Raw genomic sequence first — 23,196 nt, 5'->3', positions numbered from 1 at the left:
CAATGCAAACTGAATCGCCTCTAGGCGCTGTGGCGAGCTTTGATCATCTGCTAAAAGAGGAAGGTCTTGAGTTTTTTCCTAAAAGCCAGGTGATTTTCTTCCAGGCGGATGTTGATTGGTAGAGCATTCCATAGCCGAGGCCCTTGGACAGCGAATCTCCGATTCCCCTTGGATTTATTCCGGGCTTTGGGCACGAGGAGGAGGTCTTTCATGGACTGTTTGAGCAGATCGACCATCTGTTGACTCTAGTTCTTGGCTGGCTGCGTAATCCCTGAAACAGTCCTTACAGACCAATTTATCAGGGAGTGGTACAGCGCCACATGCCCAACACTTCTTGCTTGAGCCTTCGACATGGGGGTGAAGGAGAGCGATGACGCCATTGAGACCCAGATCTCCTGGAAGATTAATGGCGTGAAGAGCGTGATACTTTCTCTGAACTTTCGTTGTTGTCATAGCTTCCTGAAGACTTTCTGGACCACTTTGCCGGAACAGGGCTGAGACAAACAGGGTTTGTTTGTCAGTGGCGCACTCTTTTTTTTGTATACTCACAAACAGATGATCACATATCTATTGGACACAAGAGGATCTTGGCTTTGTGACAAATGGCTCATGGCGAAAAATGGGCAGGAGGATCAGCTGTAGGAAGATGAAGAAAGGGAAATAATAGAAAACCATTGCAGAAAGGCCAACAGAATTACTGTATCAAGAGTGAAGCAAAAGAAAAATGACACATACCTATTTGTTGAAGCCCTTTTGGACTGCAGGACACACACTGGATATGCAGAGAAGCCCTGAGCCCAAAATGGAGCCAAATATTAAAGGAAAGAGGGATGAGGAAAGGTTCAGTGAAAGTCTGGACCCCCTCCTGGCAGAAGTAATTGATTTTAGGAGCTTTACCACCCATTGTGCCTGTGCATCAGCAGCAGGGGTTGGCTCTGATTACAGATTGCCCTCCGACATGTCATTCCAGGCCATGCATGCGCACTGAGCCCAGTATGTACTTTGCGCCACGTCGAGGGGAAGTCACTGTGCCCCTCCGCTGCTCATTACTCCTCCTCCTTTCCTATGCAGCGAGCAGGAAAAAGGACCAGAGCCGCCATGGCTACGGTAAGACTCAAAGCGTCCTGGGGAAAAAAAATCACTGGCTGAGGATGCGGGACAGGGAATAAAACTCTTAAAAGGGGACAGTTTTTTATTTTTTTAATACTCTCTTTCTGTAACTTTTCCATCTAAACTTTGCATTTTACTCTACTCACACGATCAGACTATCCGGCGGACAATCTGCCGGACTTTCCAGCGGAGGTCCACCGGATTTTCCAAATGAACGGACTTGCCCACACACGGAGTAAAGTCCATTAATTTTGAACGTGACTTCAGGTACGATGGGACTAGCGAAGGCAGTCAATGTCGCCGCCTTCATTGGCAAGATTGACACCTTACTAGCCCAGTCGCCTGGTATGGATTTAAAGGGGAACCCCTATGCTGAAAAAACAGAGTGGGGTACCCTCAAAGTCCATACCAGACCCTTATCCGAGCACGCAGCCCAGCTGGTCAGAAAAGGGGGTGGGGACGAGCGAACGGGGGATGCTGGGACTGTGGCATCATAAGGGGTGGGGTCACCATGTGACATCACTCGGTGACCCCACCCCTTATGCCTATATAAGTCACTGCGCAACTCGTCCCTGGCATTACAGCCAGAGAGAGAGCGACGATGAAGGAGAAAGCTGGGTTCCTCCACTAGCGAAAGAGCGGCAAAAGAGCAGAAGATAGTGGAGGAGCCCAGTGAGAAGACCCTGAAGTCAGAAGAAGACCCCCGGAGCTGCCTAATAAACTACTTTAAAAACCTGTGTTGTGTGTTTTCTATTTACACTTTTTTCCCCCAGTTTAATGGGTATGGGTACATCGTACCCCATACTCATTCACATAGGGTGGGGGCCGGAATCTGGGGGACACCTTATTAAAGTGGGTTCCTGGATTCCGATAAGCCCCCGCCCGCAGACCCCGACAACCAACAGCCAGGGTTGTCGGGAAGAGGCCCTTGTCCTCATTAACATGGGGACAAAGTGCTTGGGGGGGGCCTGCAGGGCGCCCTCCTTCCCCAAAGCACCCACCCCCATGTTGAGGGCGCACAACCTGGTACGGCTCATGAGGGGGGCGCTTGCTCGTCCCCACCCCTTTCCTGACCAGCTGGGCTGCGTGCTCGGAAAAGGGACTGGTATGGACTTTGGGGGGACCCCATGGCATTTTTTCGGAGTAGGGGTTCCCCTTTAAATCCATACCAGGTGACGTGGCTAGCAAGGTGTCAATCTTGCCAATGGATGCAGCGACATTGACTTTGTTCGCTAGTCCTGTCATACCTGGAGTCACGTTCAAAATGAACGGACTTTACTCTGTGTCTGGGCAAGTCCATTCATTTGAAAAGTCAGGCGGACTAGCATACAAACGAGTGGATCCATACCAGACCCTTATCAGAGTAGGCATCCATGAAAAGTTGTGGGGGTCTGCGGGCAAAGGGGCTTATCAGAATCTGGAAGCCCCCTTTAACAAGTTGGCCCCCAGATCCCGCCCCCCCATGTTAATGGGTAGGGATACCATTCACCAAAAAAGTTAAAATGACAGGAGACAGTTTTGGACAACTCCTTTATTAAAAAATAAAATAAAAAAAGTGTCCCGCGAAGTCCATCCATCCCATGACAGCTGTTATATAGGTAAGAGCGGGGCCACCCGTTGATGTAAACGGGCGACCCGTCCCGTCTGACATCACATGGTGTCACATGACATCAGAAGAGGATGAGGTCACCCATTTACATCACCGGGTGGACCCACCCTTGCCTATATAACATCTGCCATTGAGGCAAAGCTTTTTTATTTTTTCTATTTTTCTGGTCCTTGTGATTGCAGATGGACGGACATCGCAGGACACTTTTTATATTTTAATAAAGGAATAGTCTAATGCCCTGTACACACGGTCGGACTATCTGAAAATGTGCGATGAGATCTTGTTGTCGGAAAATCCAATCTCGATCTGACTTTTTCCGTTGGAATTTCTGACACACGAGGTTTGAGAGCAGGATCTAAAATTTTCTGACAACAAAATCTGATCGTTTCAATTCCAATCGTGTGTATACAATTCCGACGGACAAAGTGCCACGCATGCCTAGAATAAATTATGAGACAAAAGCTATTGGATACTGTTCTCTTTATAGTCCCGTTGTACGTCACCTCGCTCTGAACGATCAGATTTTCCGACAACTTTGTGCGACCGTGTGTATGCAAGACAAGTTTCCGTCGGAAAAAATCCATCAGAAAAAATCCCATGGATTTTGTTGTCGGAATGTCCGACTGTGTGTACAGGGCATGAAACTGTCTCCTATCGTTTTTACTTTTTTGGTGAATGGGAGAACCCAGAGACACCCACAACCCCCGGGCAAGGGTTGTGTGGATGAGGCCAAAGCACCCTTCCCATGTTTAGAGCAAGCAGCCTGGTATGGTTCAGGAGGGGGAATGGCGCTCGCTTGCCCCCCCTTTCCTGGCCTGCCATAGCTGCTTGCTAGGATAAGGGTCTGGTATGAATTTTACTTCACAAATGTAGACTATTGTTTTCTGATCCATCACATATAATTCAGATAAAAAAATAAATAAAGGCTGTAATGTAACAAAATAGGTAAAAAGCCAAGGGGGTGAATAGTTTTGCAAGACACAGTATATATAATATTTGGGACTTATAAGTCATTTTTATTTTATATAACCATTTAACAAACTGTCCATCCAGAGCCTCTGTTTTATAAACCAGATACATCCTAAATATAGAACCATTTATCAAACTGTCCATCCAGAGCCTCTGGTTTATAGACCAGATACATCCTAAATAGAGCCATTAATCCAACTGTCCATCCAGAGCCTCTGGTTTATAGACTGGATATAGCCTAAATATAGATACATTTATCCAACTGTTCATCCAGAGCCTCTGGTTTATAGACCAGATTTATTGTGTATGTTGAACCATTTATCCAACTGTCCATCTGGAGTTGCTAGATTGTAGAACAGACACATAATAAATATAGAGATGGAGATTTTTTCTTGTTATATCAAATAGAACACGGAGACAGGAAGAGTGTGATTGTACAGACAAAGGCAGTGATACCACAACTGGAGAGGAAGTGAGGTCAGATGCACACAGGAAGTGATAGATGCACAGGAAGTGATGTAACTAAGGAACAGGAACTGATGCAGAGGTCTAATAAAGGATGTTCTGGGTGAGAGGTGAGTTGTGAGGAAGGAAAGAGAAGACATTGTTGGAATTGGCAACATAAGAGGTAATTGCATCACATTATAATTTATTTAGAAGGACACAAGGATCTCTACAAGGACATCATGATGGAGAATCAGCCGCCCCTCACATCACCGGGTAAGAGGAGACTTTATTGTAAAGGAGAGAGCAGTACGGAGGCTCCACCTAGATCCCCCATCATCTGATAAACACATAGAAACAATGTATTCAGTCAGTGTGTGTGTTTCCTACAGATGGATCCAGTAATGGGAACCCACCAGAGAGATGTCCCCGTCCTCTGTTTTCCCGGGATTCCACACAGGAAGATCACACCTCTCCTCACCATCATCAGGTAGGTGGGACTGAGCAATTAGATCTCAAATCAATTGTAGAATTCTACATTTCTAAATAACCTTCTTCTATTTAATTTCTTGTTTCCTTTTATAAATGCATTTTATCATATTTGGGGTTTAGGGCGAAGAACTGAAAGACATAAAAGTTGAGGTAAAAGTAGAAAAAGAAGAGAAGTCCGGGGATCCGCAGTCTATGGAGGAGGGGGATCCTCTGTATTCCCGGGATTCCAAACAGGAAGATCACACCATCCCCCACCATCATCAGGTAGATGGGACTGAGCAATTATTACTCAAAAGTATTCAAAGCTTTGAGATTATATTTTTAATTTCTTGCTTTTTTTGTTTTTATTTTTCTTTCATCTTTGGGGTATAGGGTGAGAGATTTCCCCCTCCTCTGTGTTCCCAGGATTCCACACAGGAGGATCACACCATCCCTCATCATCATCAGGTAGGTGGAGCTGGGCATCTAGACCTAAATATGTATTCTAAGCCATGAGATGACATTCTGTGTAGTCTCTCTGCACAGAATAGGCTCTGAGTGGACATTTGGATAAATAGCTCTATAGAATGCATCCGATCTATAAACCAGAGGCTATAGATGTAAATTTGGATTAATGGCTCTATATTTAGTATGTATCTGGTCTATAAACCAGAGACTCTGGTTTAAAATTTGGATAAATGGCTCTATATTTAGGTTGTGGCTGAAATATAAACCATAAGCAATCTGCCAACTGCAGATGCATAGTTGGATAAATGGCTCAATAGTCACAATGTATCTAATTTATAATCTAGATACTATGGATGGACAGTTGGATAAATGGTTTTATATTTAGGATGTATCTGGTATATGAACCAGAGGTTCTGGATTGACAGTTGGATTACTGTCACTATATTTAGGATGTATCTGGTCTATAAACCAGAGGCTCTGGATGGACAGTTGGATAAATGGTTCTATATTTAGGATGTATCCGGTCTTTAAACCAGAGGCTCTGGATGGACAGTTGGATAATTGGCTTGATAGCTAGGTTGTATCCAGTCTATAAACCAGTCCATGTTTATATTTGTGCAGAAGTCCAACAGTAACAGTTGGCAGATAGCTGGCCCTGCCACCAATATCCCACAACTGTCCATCCAGAGCCTCTAGAGTAAAATTTGGATAAATGGCTCTATATTTAGGATGTGGCTGAACTATAAACGTGAGGCTCTGGATGGACAGTTGGATAAATGGCTCTATAGGATGTATCCGGTTTATAAACCAGAGGCTCTATATGTACTGTTGAATAAATGGCTCTATATTTAGGATGTATCCCTGTATCTGATATTTTTATTTTTAATCTCTTGCTCTATTTGTTTTTCTTTTTCTTTCATCTTTGGGGTTTAGGGTGAGAGATGTCCCCCCTCCTCTGTGTTCCCAGGATTCCACACAGGAAGATCACACCATCCCTCACCATCATCAGGTAGGTGGGGCTGGGTATCTAGACCTAAATATATATTCTAAGCCATGAGATGACGTTCTTCTGTGTAGTCTCTTGTGTTACTTCAACATCTGAAGTGCAGCCTTTGTTACCCACCCCCCATCCCCATTTCTAGCTCATATGAGCGCCCTACATTGTCCATTTCTGTTTTTTTTATGTACATTCCTTTCCTCTGTGGGTCTTAAGCCCAGGCACCTGTCATCGCCGGTCCTCTTCCTCCTTGTGTTCTTCCAATGGGGTGCATACTGAATGATCTGTCATTTGTGTCCTTTATATCTGCCTTGATGTTTAAATTGATATTTTCTATTATTTTTGGTGTAGGGTGAAGAACGGATTCATATAAAAGCTGAGGTTGAAGAAGAAGAAGTAGAGACGTATGTGGGGGGTGATCAGTCATTCCCGGAGGAGGTCGGGATGATTATGAAAAGTGAACAGGAGGACATTTCTCTACCTTTTGACACAGGTAGGTAACAGACACTATGCAAAAAACAGGTCAAAGTCTCATTTTACTTCTAAATATAAGGATTGTAGTTTTTAAAAAAAAAAAAAGATAAATAATCAGATCTTCACATCATCCTATAGGCAGGTTCTAAAAGGTTAAACATGTGTTTGCCTACTAAAGGGTTAATGTGTGGTGTGGTAAGAGTTATCACTTGGTCCTGTGATGTTCCTTCCCCTGCATGTGTCCACTTCCTGTTTCTGAATCGGACTAGACCTCGTGGGAGGTCAACTGAACTTTGTGGTGGAGTTTTCCCCTTAGCGGGGCTCCTGGAATGGTTCCAAGCAGGGCCGGGACAAGTGATGGGCAGAATGGGTGGCTGCCCTGGGCGCAATGGTTTACTGTAGGGATGGGGGTGCCTTCCTTCTGTTACAAGGCTGATAGGAGTAGTGACTGATGTTGACAAGGGAGTGACTGATTGGCATAGGATACCCTAAACTTGCACATCATAAATGAGGAGTGAATGCAGTTTGGCATCTTTGCCCTGGGTGCTGGACGACCTTGTTCCAGCACTGGTTCCAAGGACTGGACTTGTGATGGAGTGCAATATGCACTTCGTTACCTTCAATGGAAGGCGGATGAGACATCACTGGTCAAACAGACTACTAAAGTCACATTAAAGGGTTAGTTTGCCTAATACAGAAAAACTGTAAAGGTGACCCAACACCGGACCCCCTTCACCCCCCCACCCCCGGTCCTCACTGTACTTACAATCAGCCATCCTCAGCTGTTGGGGCTCTCAATGGTCAGGGGATATGAAATACCCCACTGCTCTGTCTTCTCCATACTGAGCTGCCAGGATGGATGGATTCTGATTGGTCAGAGACATCACATGTAAAGCGGGGTCCAGGAGGTTGGGGAGGGGATCTGGTGTTAGTTCAGCTTTACAGTTCTTCTGTAGAGGTGATCTAACCCTTTAATAAACCATTGCACTTACAGCTTAGGGTGTCACCCCATTGATAGAGGAGAGATGGAGCCACCCCAGGACACCAGCATTGTAAGTCTTGGAGGAAGGGATTTTTTTTTTTATATCTATATTTTGTTACAGTTGTACCCAGTTCCATGCCAGAGCTCTGTAAAACTGTTGACCACCATGACTTTTTTTTTATTGCTCAGGTTGGAGTCCATATATGATCTGCAACCACTTCATAGTTTAAAATCCAGCCAATCAGATGTAGTAACAATCCACTAACGCGTTTTGGATAATGAAGCCTCAGTCATAGCTATTTATTATTATAGAATTAGCAGATGATATATGGACTCGGTGTGAAGACTTTTCTGGTTGATTTTGGAGGGAGAACAGGAGCCCAGCTGTGAGATCGGCATTTCCACTTATTCCACCGACGGGGAGGAGGAGCCAAAACTCCACTTATTTGTCATCTACTGAGATTTATTCTATTTTTTTACTTCTTCCCAACAGATGGATGTGATGTCAGGAATTCCTCGGAGAGACGTCTTCTATTATCTGCTGATTGTAAGTCAGAAGATAATGTCATCACACAGGATCCTCCAGGAGGAAATCCAAATACACAAAATATACATCACAGACCTTCCTGTCCGGAGACATCAATGGATCCCTCTGATCAGGGGGAATCTTCTCATCAATCACATACTATGATTGGAAATATCCATGTAAGATCTCACACTGCAGATCCATCAACAGATCCTTCTAATCCCGAGGAAACTTCCTCACCCCATGAAGGAGATCACCGAGGTGACAATCTATTCTCATGTTCAGAGTGCAGGAAATCTTTCACTCGGAAAGGAACACTTGTTAGACACCATAGAATTCACACAGGTGAGCGTCCTTATTCATGTTCAGAGTGCGGGAAATCTTTTACTAACAAAGGAGACCTTGTTAGACACCAGAAAATTCACATGAATGAGCGTTCTTATTCATGTTCAGAGTGCGGCAAATCATTCACTCGGAAAGGAGTCCTTGTTACACATCAGCGAATTCACACAGGTGAGCGTCCTTATTCATGTTCAGAGTGCGGGAAATCTTTCAATCACAAAGGATATCTTGTTAAACATCTTAGAATTCACACAGGTGAGCGTCCTTATTCATGTTCAGAGTGCGGGAAATCATTCAATCAGAAAGAACATCTTGTTAAACATCAGAGAGTTCACACAGATGAGCATCCTTTTTCATGTTCAGAGTGCGGGAAATCTTTCACTAACAAAACAGACCTTGTTAAACATCTTAGAATTCATACAGGTGAGCGTCCTTATGCATGTTCAAAGTGCGGGAAATCTTTCACTCAGAAAGGAGACCTTGTTAGACACCAGAAAATTCACATGGGTGAGCGTTCTTATTCATGTTTAGAGTGTGGAAAATCTTTTATTCAGAGAGGAGTCTTTGTTAAACATCAGAGAATTCACACAGGCGAGCGTCCTTATTCATGTTCAAAGTGCGGGAAATCTTTCAATCAGAAAGAACATCTTGTTACACATCAGAGAATTCACACAGGTGAGCGTCCTTATTCATGTTCCGAGTGTGGGAAATCATTCACTCAGAAAGGAGACCTTGTTATACATCATAAAATTCACATGAATAAGCGTTTTTATTCTTGTTCAGAGTGTGGGAAATCATTCAATCAGAAAGGAGTCCTTGTTAAACATCAGAGAATTCATACAGGTGAGCGTCCTTATTCATGTTCAGAGTGCGGGAAATCTTTCACTCACAAAGATCATCTTGTTACACATCAGAGAATTCATACAGGTGAGCGTCCTTATTCGTGTTCAGAGTGCGGGAAATCTTTCATTAACAAAGGAAACCTTGTCACACATCAGAGAATTCACACAGATGAGCATCCCTTTTCATGTTCAGAGTGTGGGAAATCTTTCACTAACAAAGCAGACCTTGTTAAACATCTTAGAATTCACACAGGTGAGCGTCCTTATGCATGTTCAAAGTGCGGGAAATCTTTCACTCAGAAAGGAGACCTTGTTAAACATCAGAGAATTCACACGGGTGACCAGCCATAATTATGTTCAGTGTAGGAAATCTTTCCTTTGGAAAAATAATCGTGTTGAACATCAGAGAATTCACACGGGTGAATGTCCTTATTCATGTTCAGAGTGTGGGAAATCTTTCACTAGGAAAGGAAACCTTTTGCAACACCAGAGAATTCATAGGAGTGAGCTTCCTTATTGATGTTGTAGATCAGGGATCTCCCAACTTCGGCCCTTCAGCTGTTGCAGAACTACACGTCCCATGAGGCATTGTAATACTCTGACGTTCACAGACATGACTAGGCATGGTGGGAATTGTAGTTCCTGAACATCTGGAGGGTCATAGTTTGGAGACCCCCAGCAACAGATGATACAGCTGTGTATGGGTGGGCTTAGCCCCGTCAAAGCACCAGCCATGAACTCGAAGCAACACTCACTCGCAGCCTGGCTAGTATTTCTGCCTTTAGCAATGTATAGTCCCATGCTGACTCTGAGACCAAATCACAATTCACCAGTTGAGGATCTGCAGTCAGGAATGGGGCCAGTACATCCACCCATTCTTTCTCAGTCAGACCTTCCCTTTGTCAGGGCTGGGCTTCTAGAAGCTCTTCCCAGTGCTCAAGGCTGCTCAGCTGTCGGTTAATTACCAGCCACTCATTGTTTCCACAGTGGCTCACCTGGTTACCATTACCTGCCTCATCAGTCCAGCCTACAGCCAATTTAAACTGCCTTGTTCATGTCTTTCATGCCTTCACCTTATTTAACATATCCTGAGTGTCTCTACTGAGTTCCTATTAAAGACTTTGCCTGGCTGATGTCCCTTCTGGTTCCTGATCTTTGGCTTCCGACTATGCTGATCTCTGGCTTCCTGATCACCGGCTCATCTGATTATCAGTTTTGGCTTCCAAAACCCTGGCTTGTGTTTTGATTATGTTCCTGATCTGTACTATTTTTTTCCTATTACATTAAAGGTGTGTTTTTTTTTTTTGTTTTTTTACTGCATTTTCTGTCTCAGTCTGATTCATGGTTCCTGACACCCTTGTTGCAATCCACTCAGATATTTCCATAGAAGCTTCAACATTATCCATGGCTGTCATCCTTTGCATGGTCCACTGCACTGATTTCCGTGGGTCACTCTTTACCCCGGAGCCATTTCCCACCCTCCGAGCCTGATGGTCACTTCCTTCTGTAAACCCCACTGTCTGTTCAACCAGTAAGCAGTTTATCTTTTGTTGAGCAGCGACTGTCTGTGCCAGGACCTGCGCTTGTTTATTATCCAGTATCAGTTGTTTAATCAGTTCCTCCATTGCTTTATCTGATGTTTTTATAGCCTGGGCAGCTTTAACCCAGGATAGCAGCAAACAGATACTATTGTGCACAAGTGTGACGTCCGGGTGATCTAATGTTCAAAAGGATAATTTCTCAGGCCTAGCTGCCCTCCAAGATAGGGGTATCCCAACAGTCAAGAAAATTAGTAAATTTATTTGTAAAAACAGATTAAAAAACTACTCACAAACATGTGAAAACATCCAAGTGGTGGCAATTAGTCTAGGTGTGACAGTCTACAGATGGTAGAGGAGAGGACTTCAGGACCACTGCTGGCTGACGCATTTTCAAAGGGATACCTTCTTCTTCAGAGCCTAGCAGTGGTAACTCCTGACTCCTTCCATATATATATATATATATATATATTGTGTGTGTGTGTGTGTGTGCATTAATAGGAGGCATCCCAAGAGAGCCCAAGGACCCCACCCACTACAAGGGTGGTCCAGACACTTGGTTCCCACTATGTAATGCAGACAGTATTGGAATCATTACTAATCACTATAGACATAGCAGACAGATATTTCATAGTCAAACACATGCATAGATGGAGTATAGTGTCCTAGGGGTCCATACCTTAGCATAGTGAAGTGCTGATTGCCGTCTATCCATGCCGCTGATATGTATTGTTCATGCTGTATAGGTCTTTCATGGTGATCAAACTAGTGTCTGGAATGTACGCCATAGTGTTCGTGTTCCGGGAGTGTAACTGGAAGTGTGCTCCAAACATCACTTCCTACTCACTTGCCGCGGTATAGGGATGATGTCATTTGCAAAGACTTGTGTCTGCCATCATTATGTAGACCTCCAATAGAGCATGTGACGGGAGTCGCTTTAGGCGGGGGGCCCTTGGAATCCCTTGGGGAGGTTGGAAAACCCTTTTTTCAGCTCCCCATGCACCTCCTATGTCTAAGTAACCATGTGTCTCTAATAGGGGCACAGGATGACCGAGAACCTCAGTCTGATCTGTACTAATCGGACTCACTGTACAACTACACTGGGATGTTTTTTGTGTGTGTGTGTGTATGTATGTATATATTGTCTCATACTATGGTGTGCTCTGTGTTGGGTCATTTAGGGTGTGGCTGTATTTCATTGTTCTGTCTGCCTTGGGTATTATGGGATGTGTATGTAGATTAGCTGTGAGAGGGGAATGGGGAATTCCTCCAACAACTCTCCCTGCTGATTCAACAGTCTACTGATGAGAAATTTGAATATCTCTGCGTACCTGTGTTTCAATAAACAGTTTCATTTTGCAGTTTTGTAACTGAGCTAGTCTCACCTGGTTCTTACAATATATGGGCTGTAATATCTGATACCTGATGTTCAGACTGGAGGAGGCTGTATACTGACAGAAACACTCAAGCAGAGTGATCCGTTACAGAGCATAAAGTGGACGTGTACTCTGTTATGCAGGCCATACACGGTCGAATTTCGAACGAATTTTCTTTTCAAAATCAGAAAATTCGTTTTTTTTGTGATCCGATGATGCCACCATTGATTTTCGAAATTCGGCCGACCAAGCCTTCAATTTCACCTCATGTTGCTACAGAAAAGAATTTTCTTGGCTGGGAATCTTCTTTTCTCTCCGTACATTTTCTTTTATCTCCGTACATTTTCTTTTATCTCCGTACATTTTCTTACGTTTCTCGCACGATTCTCCCATCATTGATCAGAAAATCGTTCGTTTTTCTAAAAATTTCCAACATGTCCGATTCCTCAAATTTTATTTCCGCACGAAAATCGGCTGTTGCTGCAGCCCACTAATGGTGCGAAATTCATACGAAAATTCTTAGATACGATTTTCGAAAGAAAATTCTTTCGAAATTCGAACCGTGTATGGCCGGCATTAGTCTTATGTTATTGCAAAACAGGAGTAAACGTCTGGAAATTAAAGTGGAACAAATAATAAGCGACTTCAGGCGACTTGCATTGACTTCTATACAGAAGTCGTTTTGCAAGTCGCTGCTGAAGTGAGTCTGTGAGTCGCGCTGCAAGTCGTGCCGACCCTGTGTGAGCCGAGCCTAACAGAATTTCCATCTCTCCCTAAAAACAGAGTGAGGAAAGGGTCCCTGAGTCCTATTTGGGTGTACACAGATAAGGTGGTATTAATAGTAAGCTAAATCATTTGATAAGCAGTATACATACATATATAAAAATTTAATAAAGGGCTACCATCAACCTTAATATAGGACATTGATCCAATAAATAATGTAATCCAATAAAGGATGTTATCCTCCAAAAATAAATAAATAAACTAATCATTCATATATATATATATATATATATATATATATATATATATATATATAGTGCCTTGCGAAAGTATTCGGCCCCCTTGAACTTTTGCCACATTTCAGGCTTCAAACATAAAGAGATACAATTTTTATTTTTTGTGAAGAATCACCAACAAGTGGGACACAATTGTAAAGTTGAACAAATCATATTGGATTTTTGAAACTTTTTTTAACTAATAAAAAAATGAAAAGTGGGGCGTGCAAAATTATTTGGCCCCCTTGCGTTAATACTTTGTAGAGCCACCTTTTTGCTGCGATTACAGCTGCAAGTCGCTTGGGGTATGTCTCTATCAGTTTTGCACATCGAGAGACTGAAATTCTTGCCCATTCTTCGTTGCAAAACAGCTCGAGCTCAGTGAGGTTGGATGGAGAGTGTTTGTGAACAGCAGTTTTCAGCTCTTTCCACAGATTCTCGATTGGATTCAGGTCTGGGCTTTGACTTGGCCATTCTAACACCTGGATACGTTTATTTGTGAACCATTCCTTTGTAGATTTTACTGTATGTTTGGGATCATTGTCTTGTTGGAAGATAAATCTCCGTCCCAGTTTCAGGTCTTTTGCAGACTCCAACAGGTTTTCATCCAGAATGGTCCTGTATTTGGCTGCATCCATCTTCCCCTCAATTTTAACCATCTTCCCTGTCCCTGCTGAAGAAAAGCAGGCCCAAACCATGATGCTGCCACCACCATGTTTGACAGTGGGGATGGTGTGTTGAGGGTGATGAGCTGTGTTGCTTTTACGCCAAACATATCGTTTTGCATTGTGGGCAAAAAGTTGGATTTTGGTTTCATCTGACCAGAGCACCTTCTTCAACATGTTTGGTGTGTCTCCCAGGTGGCTTGTGGCAAACTTTAGACGAGACTTTTTATGGATATCTTTGAGAAATGGCTTTCTTCTTGCCACTCTTCCATAAAGGCCAGATTTGTGCAGTGTACGACTGATTGTTGTCCTATGGACAGACTCTCCCACCTCAGCTGTAGTTCTCTGCAGTTCATCCAGAGTGATCATGGGCCTCTTGGCTGCATCTCTGATCAGCCTTCTCCTTGCCTGAGCTGAAAGTTTAGAGGGACGGCCAGGTCTTGGTAGATTTGCAGTGGTCTGATACTCCTTCCATTTCAAAATGATCGCTTGCACAGTACTCCTTGGGATGTTTAAAGCTTGGGAAATCTTTTTGTATCCAAATCCGGCTTTAAACTTCTCCACCAGTATTACGGACCTGCCTGGTGTGTTCCTTGGTCTTCATGATGCTCTCTGCGCTTTCAACAGAACCCTGAGACTATCACAGAGCAGGTGCATTTATACAGAGACTTGATTACACACAGGTGGATTCTATTTATCACCATCAGTCATTTAGGACAACATTGGATCATTCAGAGATCCTCGCTGAACTTCTGGAGTGAGTTTGCTGCACTGAAAGTAAAGGGGCCGAATAATTTTGCACGCACCACTTTTCCGTTTTTTATTTGCTAAAAAAGTTTAAAATATCCAATAGATTTTGTTCCACTTCACAATTGTGTCCCACTTGTTGGTGATTCTTCACAAAAAATTAAACTGTATATCTTTATGTTTTGAAGTCTGAAATGTGGCAAAAGATTGAAAAGTTCAAGGGGGCCGAATACTTTCGCAAGGCACTGTGTATATATATATATATATATATGTGTGTCCAGTAAACCACACTAGATATAAATTGCTGTTCTTACAAAATGCTTGTAGATTTCTGGAGATACTGGGAAAAAAGTCAAATACCACTAATTTGTAAGACAAAACATAAAAGGACAACGGTACCCCAATGATCAGGTCTGTAGTCTCTGATGATGTTCACATGTGGTGGATTGCTTTCAAACCTTCATTGCTTTCAATCCTTCATAGATCAATATTGCTCAAACAAACAAAAAAAGGACATACCTCATTGCGCAAATAAATAAACTAGAAACGACATGTGGGTAATAAAACACAGTTGCACTCACACATGATCTGCAATAAGATCACATTTAAGAAGGTCAGTTGCATATATTCAGAGACAATCTCCTCACTTGGTTGTTCCTGCTCACACAGCACTGGGGTTACCTGCTCCTCCGAGATCTGTATCGAACATTCCCCCTAGGTATGTTAAGGAATCGAATGTACATAATGATAATCAGAAAATGTCTATTTGCTTATGTGTATACATGTTCCTATGCTCCTTACTTATTATGTAGTATACAGATTGACTCTCCATTCGGAGTTAAGATGGGATCTATACCCTACATCCCACGCGTTAGAAGAATGCATTTAAGATAAGAAAACCAGCTTCAACCAAACTTCAAGCATCAAGTTTCTTCATTTCTCTTGTATTGTAACCAATAAGATGTACCTATTAGACTGACATAGCAATGACGTATATTTCTGTATAAAATATTAACACCGCCCACGAATAAATCAGAAGTTAGAAGTAGCCTGAGCCGAACGTGTCTCAGAGAGTGTTTACTTCTAATGTGCATGCACATTTATACTTTATAATTAGAAATAGCAGCAGATAACCTTGAACTAGTTTGTAGTTCTTATCTATTTCAGGTAAATCATTTGTTGTGTTGGGATCAGTTGGCTCTTTCGGTGATTCACTAACCAACCTAGTTCTGACAATCACTGCAGAAGTATTTCTCTGTGGGCTATAAGTTGATCCTGGTTGTTTGATAACAATAGGATATCGTCCAAATAAATTCTTAACCCTCTCTCCCTTATAGGGGTGAGGACAGATATTAACACCTTCGTAAACACCCGAGGGGGAGGTGCACAGCCTGAAGGGTAGAGTCTGGAATTGCAGGTGGACACGACCCACTGGAAAACTTAGATACTTTGGAAAAGACGGTAGGACAGGGACATGAAGGTAGGCGTCCTGCAGGTCTACTGATATCAACCAATCTCCTGGTTGTATGACTTGAATGATTGTCTGCAGCGACTCCAACTTGAAACTGTCAAGATGAATGTAACTGTTGAATCTCTTCAAATCTATTACAGGCCTCCAGTCACGTCTTTTCTTCTGTACCAGGAAGAAGTTGGAATAGAAACCTGTAAATTGTTCCAATTTGTTGATAGGACCCATGGGTCCTGGCATCTGTTATAGTCGGGCTCCTACTGGGGGCATCTCCGCCCCTCTGGTGTCAAAAAGACCTTGTCCCCGCCTGGGAAATGATGAGAGTCTTGTCCCTTCTGGTGCCCAGAAAGGACGACTGAATACCTCACCACGATCTTTTATTATCCTTAAAGACTCTGGAGCTTGATTGTCAAAATCGAGACAAAAAATTTCTTGATCTCTGGGCCTTCCTGTCCAGAGGAAGTAAGCTGAATTTTGCCCCGGTTACTTGGGAAATTGCTTTATCAAGCTTTTCGCCGAAGAGGGATTTTTCATCGAAAGGAATCTTGTACCAATTTTGTTTTAATGCAAGATCAGCTGTCCATAGGACCCATTTTGCCATGACTGAATGTAGCATTGAGTTAGCTGAACAATGGATGGTGTTAATGGCTGCTTCACCCACAAAATCTGCCACCAACTTAAGCTCCTCCAGAGCTTTGATTATATTGTCCTTAGAGACGTCTTGGCGGAGGGCTGTTTCAATGTTCTCTGTCCATGACCCCAAAAGGATCCACAGGAGAAGAATGCCTGGCTGTACTTCCTGATGTAGGTAGCAGGTTGCTGCCCGGTGAAAGGCCCAGAGTGCCGGGGTCTAGGTCTTGTGTCTGAACAGCCTGAGAAGCCAGATAGGCGGGAATAATGGTCGCCAGTTCTGAAAAAGAATCTTTGAATGAATGAAATACTTGTATAGCGCACAATGCGAACTGAATCGCCTCTAGACGCTGTGGCGAGCTTTGATCATCTGCTAAAAGAGGAAGGTCTTGAGTTTTTTCCTAAAAGCCAGGTGATTTTCTTCCAGGCGGATGTTGATTGGTAGAGCATTCCATAGCCGAGGCCCTTGGACAGCGAATCTCCGATCCCCCTTGGATTTATACCGGGCTTTGGGCACGAGGAGGAGGTCTTTCATGGACTGTTTGAGCAGATCGACCATCTGTTGACTCTAGTTCTTGGCTGGCTGTGTAATCCCTGAAACAGTCCTTACAGACCAATTTATCAGGGAGTGGTACAGCGCCACATGCCCAACACTTCTTGCTTGAGCCTTCGACATGGGGGTGAAGGAGAGCGATGACGCCATTGAGACCCAGATCTCCTGGAAGATTAATGGCGTGAAGAGCGTGATACTTTCTCTGAACTTTCGTTATCGTCATAGCTTCCTGAAGACTTTCTGGACCACTTTGCGGGAACAGGGCTGAGACAAACAGGGTTTGTTTGTCAGTGGCGCACTCTTTTTTTTTGTATACTCACAAACAGATGGTCACATATCTATTGGACACAAGAGGATCTTGGCTTTGTGACAAATGGCTCATGGCGAAAAATGGGCAGGAGGATCAGCTGTAGGAAGATGAAGAAAGGGAAATAATAGAAAACCATTGCAGAAAGGCCAACAGAATTACTGTATCAAGAGTGAAGCAAAAGAAAAATGACACATACCTATTTGTTGAAGCCCTTTTGGACTGCAGGACACACACTGGATATGCAGAGAAGCCCTGAGCCCAAAATGGAGCCAAATATTAAAGGAAAGAGGGATGAGGAAAGGTTCAGTGAAAGTCTGGACCCCCTCCTGGCAGAAGTAATTGATTTTAGGAGCTTTACCACCCATTGTGCCTGTGCATCAGCAGCAGGGGTAGGCTCTGATTACAGATTGCCCTCCGACATGTCATTCCAGGCCATGCATGCGCACTGAGCCCAGTATGTACTTTGCGCCACGTCGAGGGGAAGTCACTGTGCCCCTCCGCTGCTCATTACTCCTCCTCCTTTCCTATGCAGCGAGCAGGAAAAAGGACCAGAGCCGCCATGGCCACGGTAAGACTCAAAGAGTCCTGGGGAAAAAAAATCACTGGCTGAGGATGCGGGACAGGGAATAAAACTCTTAAAAGGGGACAATTTTTTCTTTTTTTAATACTCTCTTTCTGTAACTTTTCCATCTAAACTTTGCATTTTACTCTACTCACATGATCAGACTATCCGGCGGACAATCTGCCGGACTTTCTAGCGGAGGTCCACCGGATTTTCCAAATGAACGGACTTGCCCACACACGGAGTAAAGTCCATTAATTTTGAACGTGACTTCAGGTACGATGGGACTAGCGAAGGCAGTCAATGTCGCCGCCTTCATTGGCAAGATTGACACCTTACTAGCCCGGTCGCCTGGTATGGATTTAAAGGGGAACCCCTATGCTGAAAAAACAGAGTGGGGTACCCTCAAAGTCCATACCAGACCCTTATCCGAGCACGCAGCCCAGCTGGTCAGAAAAGGGGGTGGGGACGAGCGAACGGAGGATGCTGGGACTGTGGCATCATAAGGGGTGGGGTCACCATGTGACATCACTCGGTGACCCCACCCCTTATGCCTATATAAGTCACTGCGCAACTCGTCCCTGGCATTACAGCCAGAGAGAGAGCGACGATGAAGGAGAAAGCTGGGTTCCTCCACTAGCGAAAGAGCGGCAAAAGAGCAGAAGATAGCGGAGGAGCCCAGTGAGAAGACCCCGAAGTCAGAAGAAGACCCCCGGAGCTGCCTAATAAACTACTTTAAAAACCTGTGTTGTGTGTTTTCTATTTACACTTTTTTCCCCCAGGTTAATGGGTATGGGTACATCGTACCCCATACTCATTCACATAGGGTGGGGGCCGGAATCTGGGGGACACCTTATTAAAGTGGGTTCCTGGATTCCGATAAGCCCCCGCCCGCAGACCCCGACAACCAACAGCCAGGGTTGTCGGGAAGAGGCCCTTGTCCTCATTAACATGGGGACAAAGTGCTTGGGGGGGCCTGCAGGGCGCCCTCCTTCCCCAAAGCACCCACCCCCCATGTTGAGGGCGCACAACCTGGTACGGCTCATGAGGGGAGCGCTTGCTCGTCCCCACCCCTTTCCTGATCAGCTGGGCTGCGTGCTCGGATAAGGGACTGGTATGGACTTTGGGGGAACCCATGGCATTTTTTCGGAGTAGGGGTTCCCCTTTAAATCCATACCAGGTGACGTGGCTAGCAAGGTGTCAATCTTGCCGATGGATGCAGCGACATTGACTTTGTTCGCTAGTCCTGTCATACCTGGAGTCACGTTCAAAATGAACGGACTTTACTCTGTGTCTGGGCAAGTCCATTCATTTGAAAAGTCAGGCGGACTAGCACACAAACGAGTGGATCCATACCAGACCCTTATCAGTGTAGGCATCCATGAAAAGTTGTGGGGGTCTGCGGGCAAAGGGGCTTATCAGAATCTGGAAGCCCCCTTTAACAAGTTGGCCCCCAGATCCCGCCCCCCCATGTTAATGGGTAGGGATACCATTCACCAAAAAAGTAAAAATGACAGGAGACAGTTTTGGACAACTCCTTTATTAAAAAATAAAATAAAAAAAGTGTCCCGCGATGTCCATCCATCCCATGACAGCTGTTATATAGGTAAGAGCGGGGCCACCCGTTGATGTAAACGGGCGACCCCGTCCCGTCTGACATCACATGGTGTCACATGACATCAGAAGAGGATGAGGTCACCCATTTACATCACCGGGTGGACCCACCCTTGCCTATATAACATCTGCCATCGAGGCAAAGCTTTTTTATTTTTTCTAATTTTCTGGTCCTCTGGGCGCTGTGATTGCAGATGGACGGACATCGCAGGACACTTTTTATATTTTAATAAAGGAATAGTCTAATGCCCTGTACACACGGTTGGACTATCTGAAAATGTGCGATGAGATCTTGTTGTCGGAAAATCCAATCTCGATCTGACTTTTTCCGTTGGAATTTCTGACACACGAGGTTTGAGAGCAGGATCTAAAATTTTCTGACAACAAAATCTGATCGTTTCAATTCCAATCGTGTATATACAATTCCGACGGACAAAGTGCCACGCATGCCTAGAATAAATTATGAGACAAAAGCTATTGGATACTGTTCTCTTTATAGTCCCGTTGTACGTCACTTCGCTCTGAACGATCGGATTTTCCGACAACTTTGTGCGACTGTGTGTATGCAAGACAAGTTTCCCTCGGAAAAAATCCGTCGGAAAAAATCCCATGGATTTTGTTGTCGGAATGTCCGACTGTGTGTACAGGGCATGAAACTGTCTCCTATCGTTTTTACTTTTTTGGTGAATGGGAGAACCCAGAGACACCCACAACCCCCGGGCAAGGGTTGTGTGGATGAGGCCAAAGCACCCTTCCCATGTTTAGAGCAAGCAGCCTGGTATGGTTCAGGAGGGGGAATGGCGCTCGCTTGCCCCCCCTTTCCTGGCCTGCCATAGCTGCTTGCTAGGATAAGGGTCTGGTATGAATTTTACTTCACAAATGTAGACTATTGTTTTCTGATCCATCACATATAATTCAGATTAAAAAAAAATAAAGGCTGTAATGTAACAAAATAGGTAAAAAGCCAAGGGGGTGAATAGTTTTGCAAGACACGGTATATATAATATTTGGGACTTATAAGTCATTTTCAAGCAAAAGATACTGATTTTCATTTGTAAGCAACAAATGTCAGAAAAGGTTTAGGCATGAAGGGGTTATAGACCAGAAAATCTGTCCATCCAGAGCCTCTTGTTTGTAGACCAGATACATCCTAAATATAGAACCATTTATCCAACTGTCCATCCAGAGCCTCTGGTTTATAGACCAGATACATTGTGAATATTGAGCTATTTATCCAACTATGCATCTGGAGTAGCTGGACTGTAGAACAGACACATAATAAATATACTACTATATCGAATGGCACGCAGAGACATGAAGAGCGTGATCGTACAGGCACAGGAAGTGGAAACACAGCTGGAGAGGAAGTGATGTCAGGTGCAGACAGGAAGTGATAGAGGCACAGGAAGTGATGGAACAGGAAGTGATGTACGGGTCAAAAAGGACATCCTGAGTGAGGGGTGAGTTGTGAGGAAGTAAAAAAAGAAAACATTGTTGGAACTGACAGCAGAGGAAGTAATAATATTAATTTATTTAGAAGACACAAGGACGTCATGATGGAGAATCAGCCGCCCCTCACATCACCGGGTAAGAGGAGACTTTATTGTAAAGGAGAGAGCAGTACGGAGGCTCCACCTAGATCCCCCATCATCTGATAAACACATAGAAACAATGTATTCAGTCAGTGTGTGTGTTTCCTACAGATGGATCCAGTAATGGGAACCCACCAGAGAGATGTCCCCGTCCTCTGTATTCCCGGGATTCCACACAGGACGATCACACCATCCCCCACCATCATCAGGTAGGTGGGACTAAGTAATTATAACTCAAATATGTTGAGTATTACGCTTCAAAATAACATTTATTTATTTCATATCTTGTTTCCTTTTATAAATTCGTATTATCATATTTGGGGTTTAGGGTGAACAACTGAAAGACATCAAAGTTGAGGTTAAAGTAGAAAAAGAAGAGAAGTCCGGGGATCCGCAGTCTATGGAGGAGGGAGGTCCTCTGTATTCCCGGGATTCCACACAGGAAGATCACACCATCCCCCACCATCATCAGGTAGGTGGGACGGGATTGAGTAATTGCAACATAAAAGTATTCTAAGCTATGAGATTATATTTTTCTATTAAATCTCTTGCTCTATTTATATATTGTTCTTTCATCTTTGGGGTTTAGGGTGAGAGATTTCCCCCTCCTCTGTATTCCTGGTATTCCATACAGGAGGATCACATCATCCCTCACCATCATCAGGTAGGTGGGGCTGGGCATCTAGACCTAAATATATATTCTAAGCCATGAGATGACGTTCTTCTGTGTAGTCTTTTGTTTTCCTTCAACATCTGAAGTGCAGCCTTTGTTACCCACACCCCCCCTCCCTCCCCCTCCCCGTTTCTAGCTACTTTGAGCGCCCTACGTTTTTCACCCCCATTTTAAATTTTGAATATACATTCCTTTCCTCTGTGGGTCTTAAGCCCAGAAAGATGTCATCATGGGTCATCTTCATCTTTGTGTTCTTCACGGAGGGAACATACTGAATGACGTGTCATTTGTGTCCTTTATGTCTCCCTTGAGTTGACTTTAATAGATATTTTCTATTATTTTTGGTGTAGGGTGAAGAACAAATTAATATAAAATCTGAGGTTAAAGAAGAAGAAGTAGAGACGTATGTGGGGGGTGATCAGCCATTCATGGAGGAGGTCGGGATGATTATGAAAAGTGAACAGGAGGACATTTCTCTACCTTTCGACATAGGTAGGTAACAGACATTGTGGAAAAAAAAAGGTCAAAGTGTCATTTTTCTTCTAAGTATAAGGATTGTAGTGTAAAAAAAATGTTAGATAGTTATCAGATCTTCACATCATCCTATAGGCTCTTCCATCCTCTGGAACTCGCTGCCTCCACTGGTCCGGCTATCCCCTACTCTTGCTACCTTCAGGCGATTCCTGAAAACTCATCTCTTCGGGGAAGCCTATTATGTCTCCAACTAATCTCCTACCACTTCTATCAGTTTATTCCCCACAGTTTATCCTTTTGTACCACCTGCCCCACCCTTTTAAATTGTAAACTCTTCTGAGCAGGGCCCTCTTAATCCTCTTGTATTTTATTGTATTGTAACTGTATTCTCTCCTTTTTATATGGTAAAGCTCTGCGTAAAGTGTTGGCGCTATATAAATCCTGAATAATAATAATAGGCAGGTTCTAAAAGGTAAAATATTTGTTTGCCTACTAAAGGGTTAATGTGTGGTGTGGTAAGAGTTAACACTTGGTGCTGTGATTTTCTTTCCCCTGCATGTGCCACTTCCCGATTCTGAACCGGATCGGACCTCGTAGTCTATTCCTGAATGGGAGGTGATCAGTGAGCAAACTGTAAAGAGCTGAACTGAACTTTGTGGTGGAGTTTCCCCTGAGCGGGACCCCTGGATGAGTTCCAAGAAGGGCCGGGACAAGGGGTGCGCAGGGGATGTGGCTGCCCTGGGCACAGTGGTTTACTGTAGG

General features: G+C 43.9%; 2 protein-coding genes across 2 annotated transcripts in view; both read left to right on the top strand.

Moving 5' to 3' along the window:
- The first annotated feature begins 4,249 nt into the window (after positions 1-4,249).
- LOC143955179 (uncharacterized) overlaps positions 4,250-23,196 on the top strand; it is a 103,351-nt gene continuing 84,404 nt past the window's right edge. Inside the window, 1 exon segment of the mRNA XM_077465271.1 lies at positions 4,250-4,408. Coding sequence (XP_077321397.1) covers positions 4,375-4,408 — 34 coding nt within the window. The 5' untranslated portion in view covers positions 4,250-4,374.
- LOC143956106 (uncharacterized) overlaps positions 6,016-23,196 on the top strand; it is a 38,881-nt gene continuing 21,700 nt past the window's right edge. The window contains exons 1-3 of the mRNA XM_077466241.1: positions 6,016-6,080; positions 6,420-6,561; positions 8,018-9,571. Of these exons, the coding sequence (XP_077322367.1) occupies positions 6,513-6,561; positions 8,018-9,571 (1,603 nt within the window). The 5' untranslated portion in view covers positions 6,016-6,080; positions 6,420-6,512. The remainder of the gene's footprint in view (positions 6,081-6,419; positions 6,562-8,017; positions 9,572-23,196) is intronic.

The sequence above is a fragment of the Lithobates pipiens genome, unplaced genomic scaffold, assembly GCF_037356315.1.
Source record: "Lithobates pipiens isolate NorthernLeopardFrog02 unplaced genomic scaffold, aLitPip1_a1.2 Scaffold_35, whole genome shotgun sequence".
NCBI lineage: Eukaryota > Metazoa > Chordata > Amphibia > Anura > Ranidae > Lithobates > Lithobates pipiens.
The sequence above is the reverse complement of the archived record's forward strand: the minus strand, read 5'-3'. Positions and strand labels throughout refer to the sequence as shown.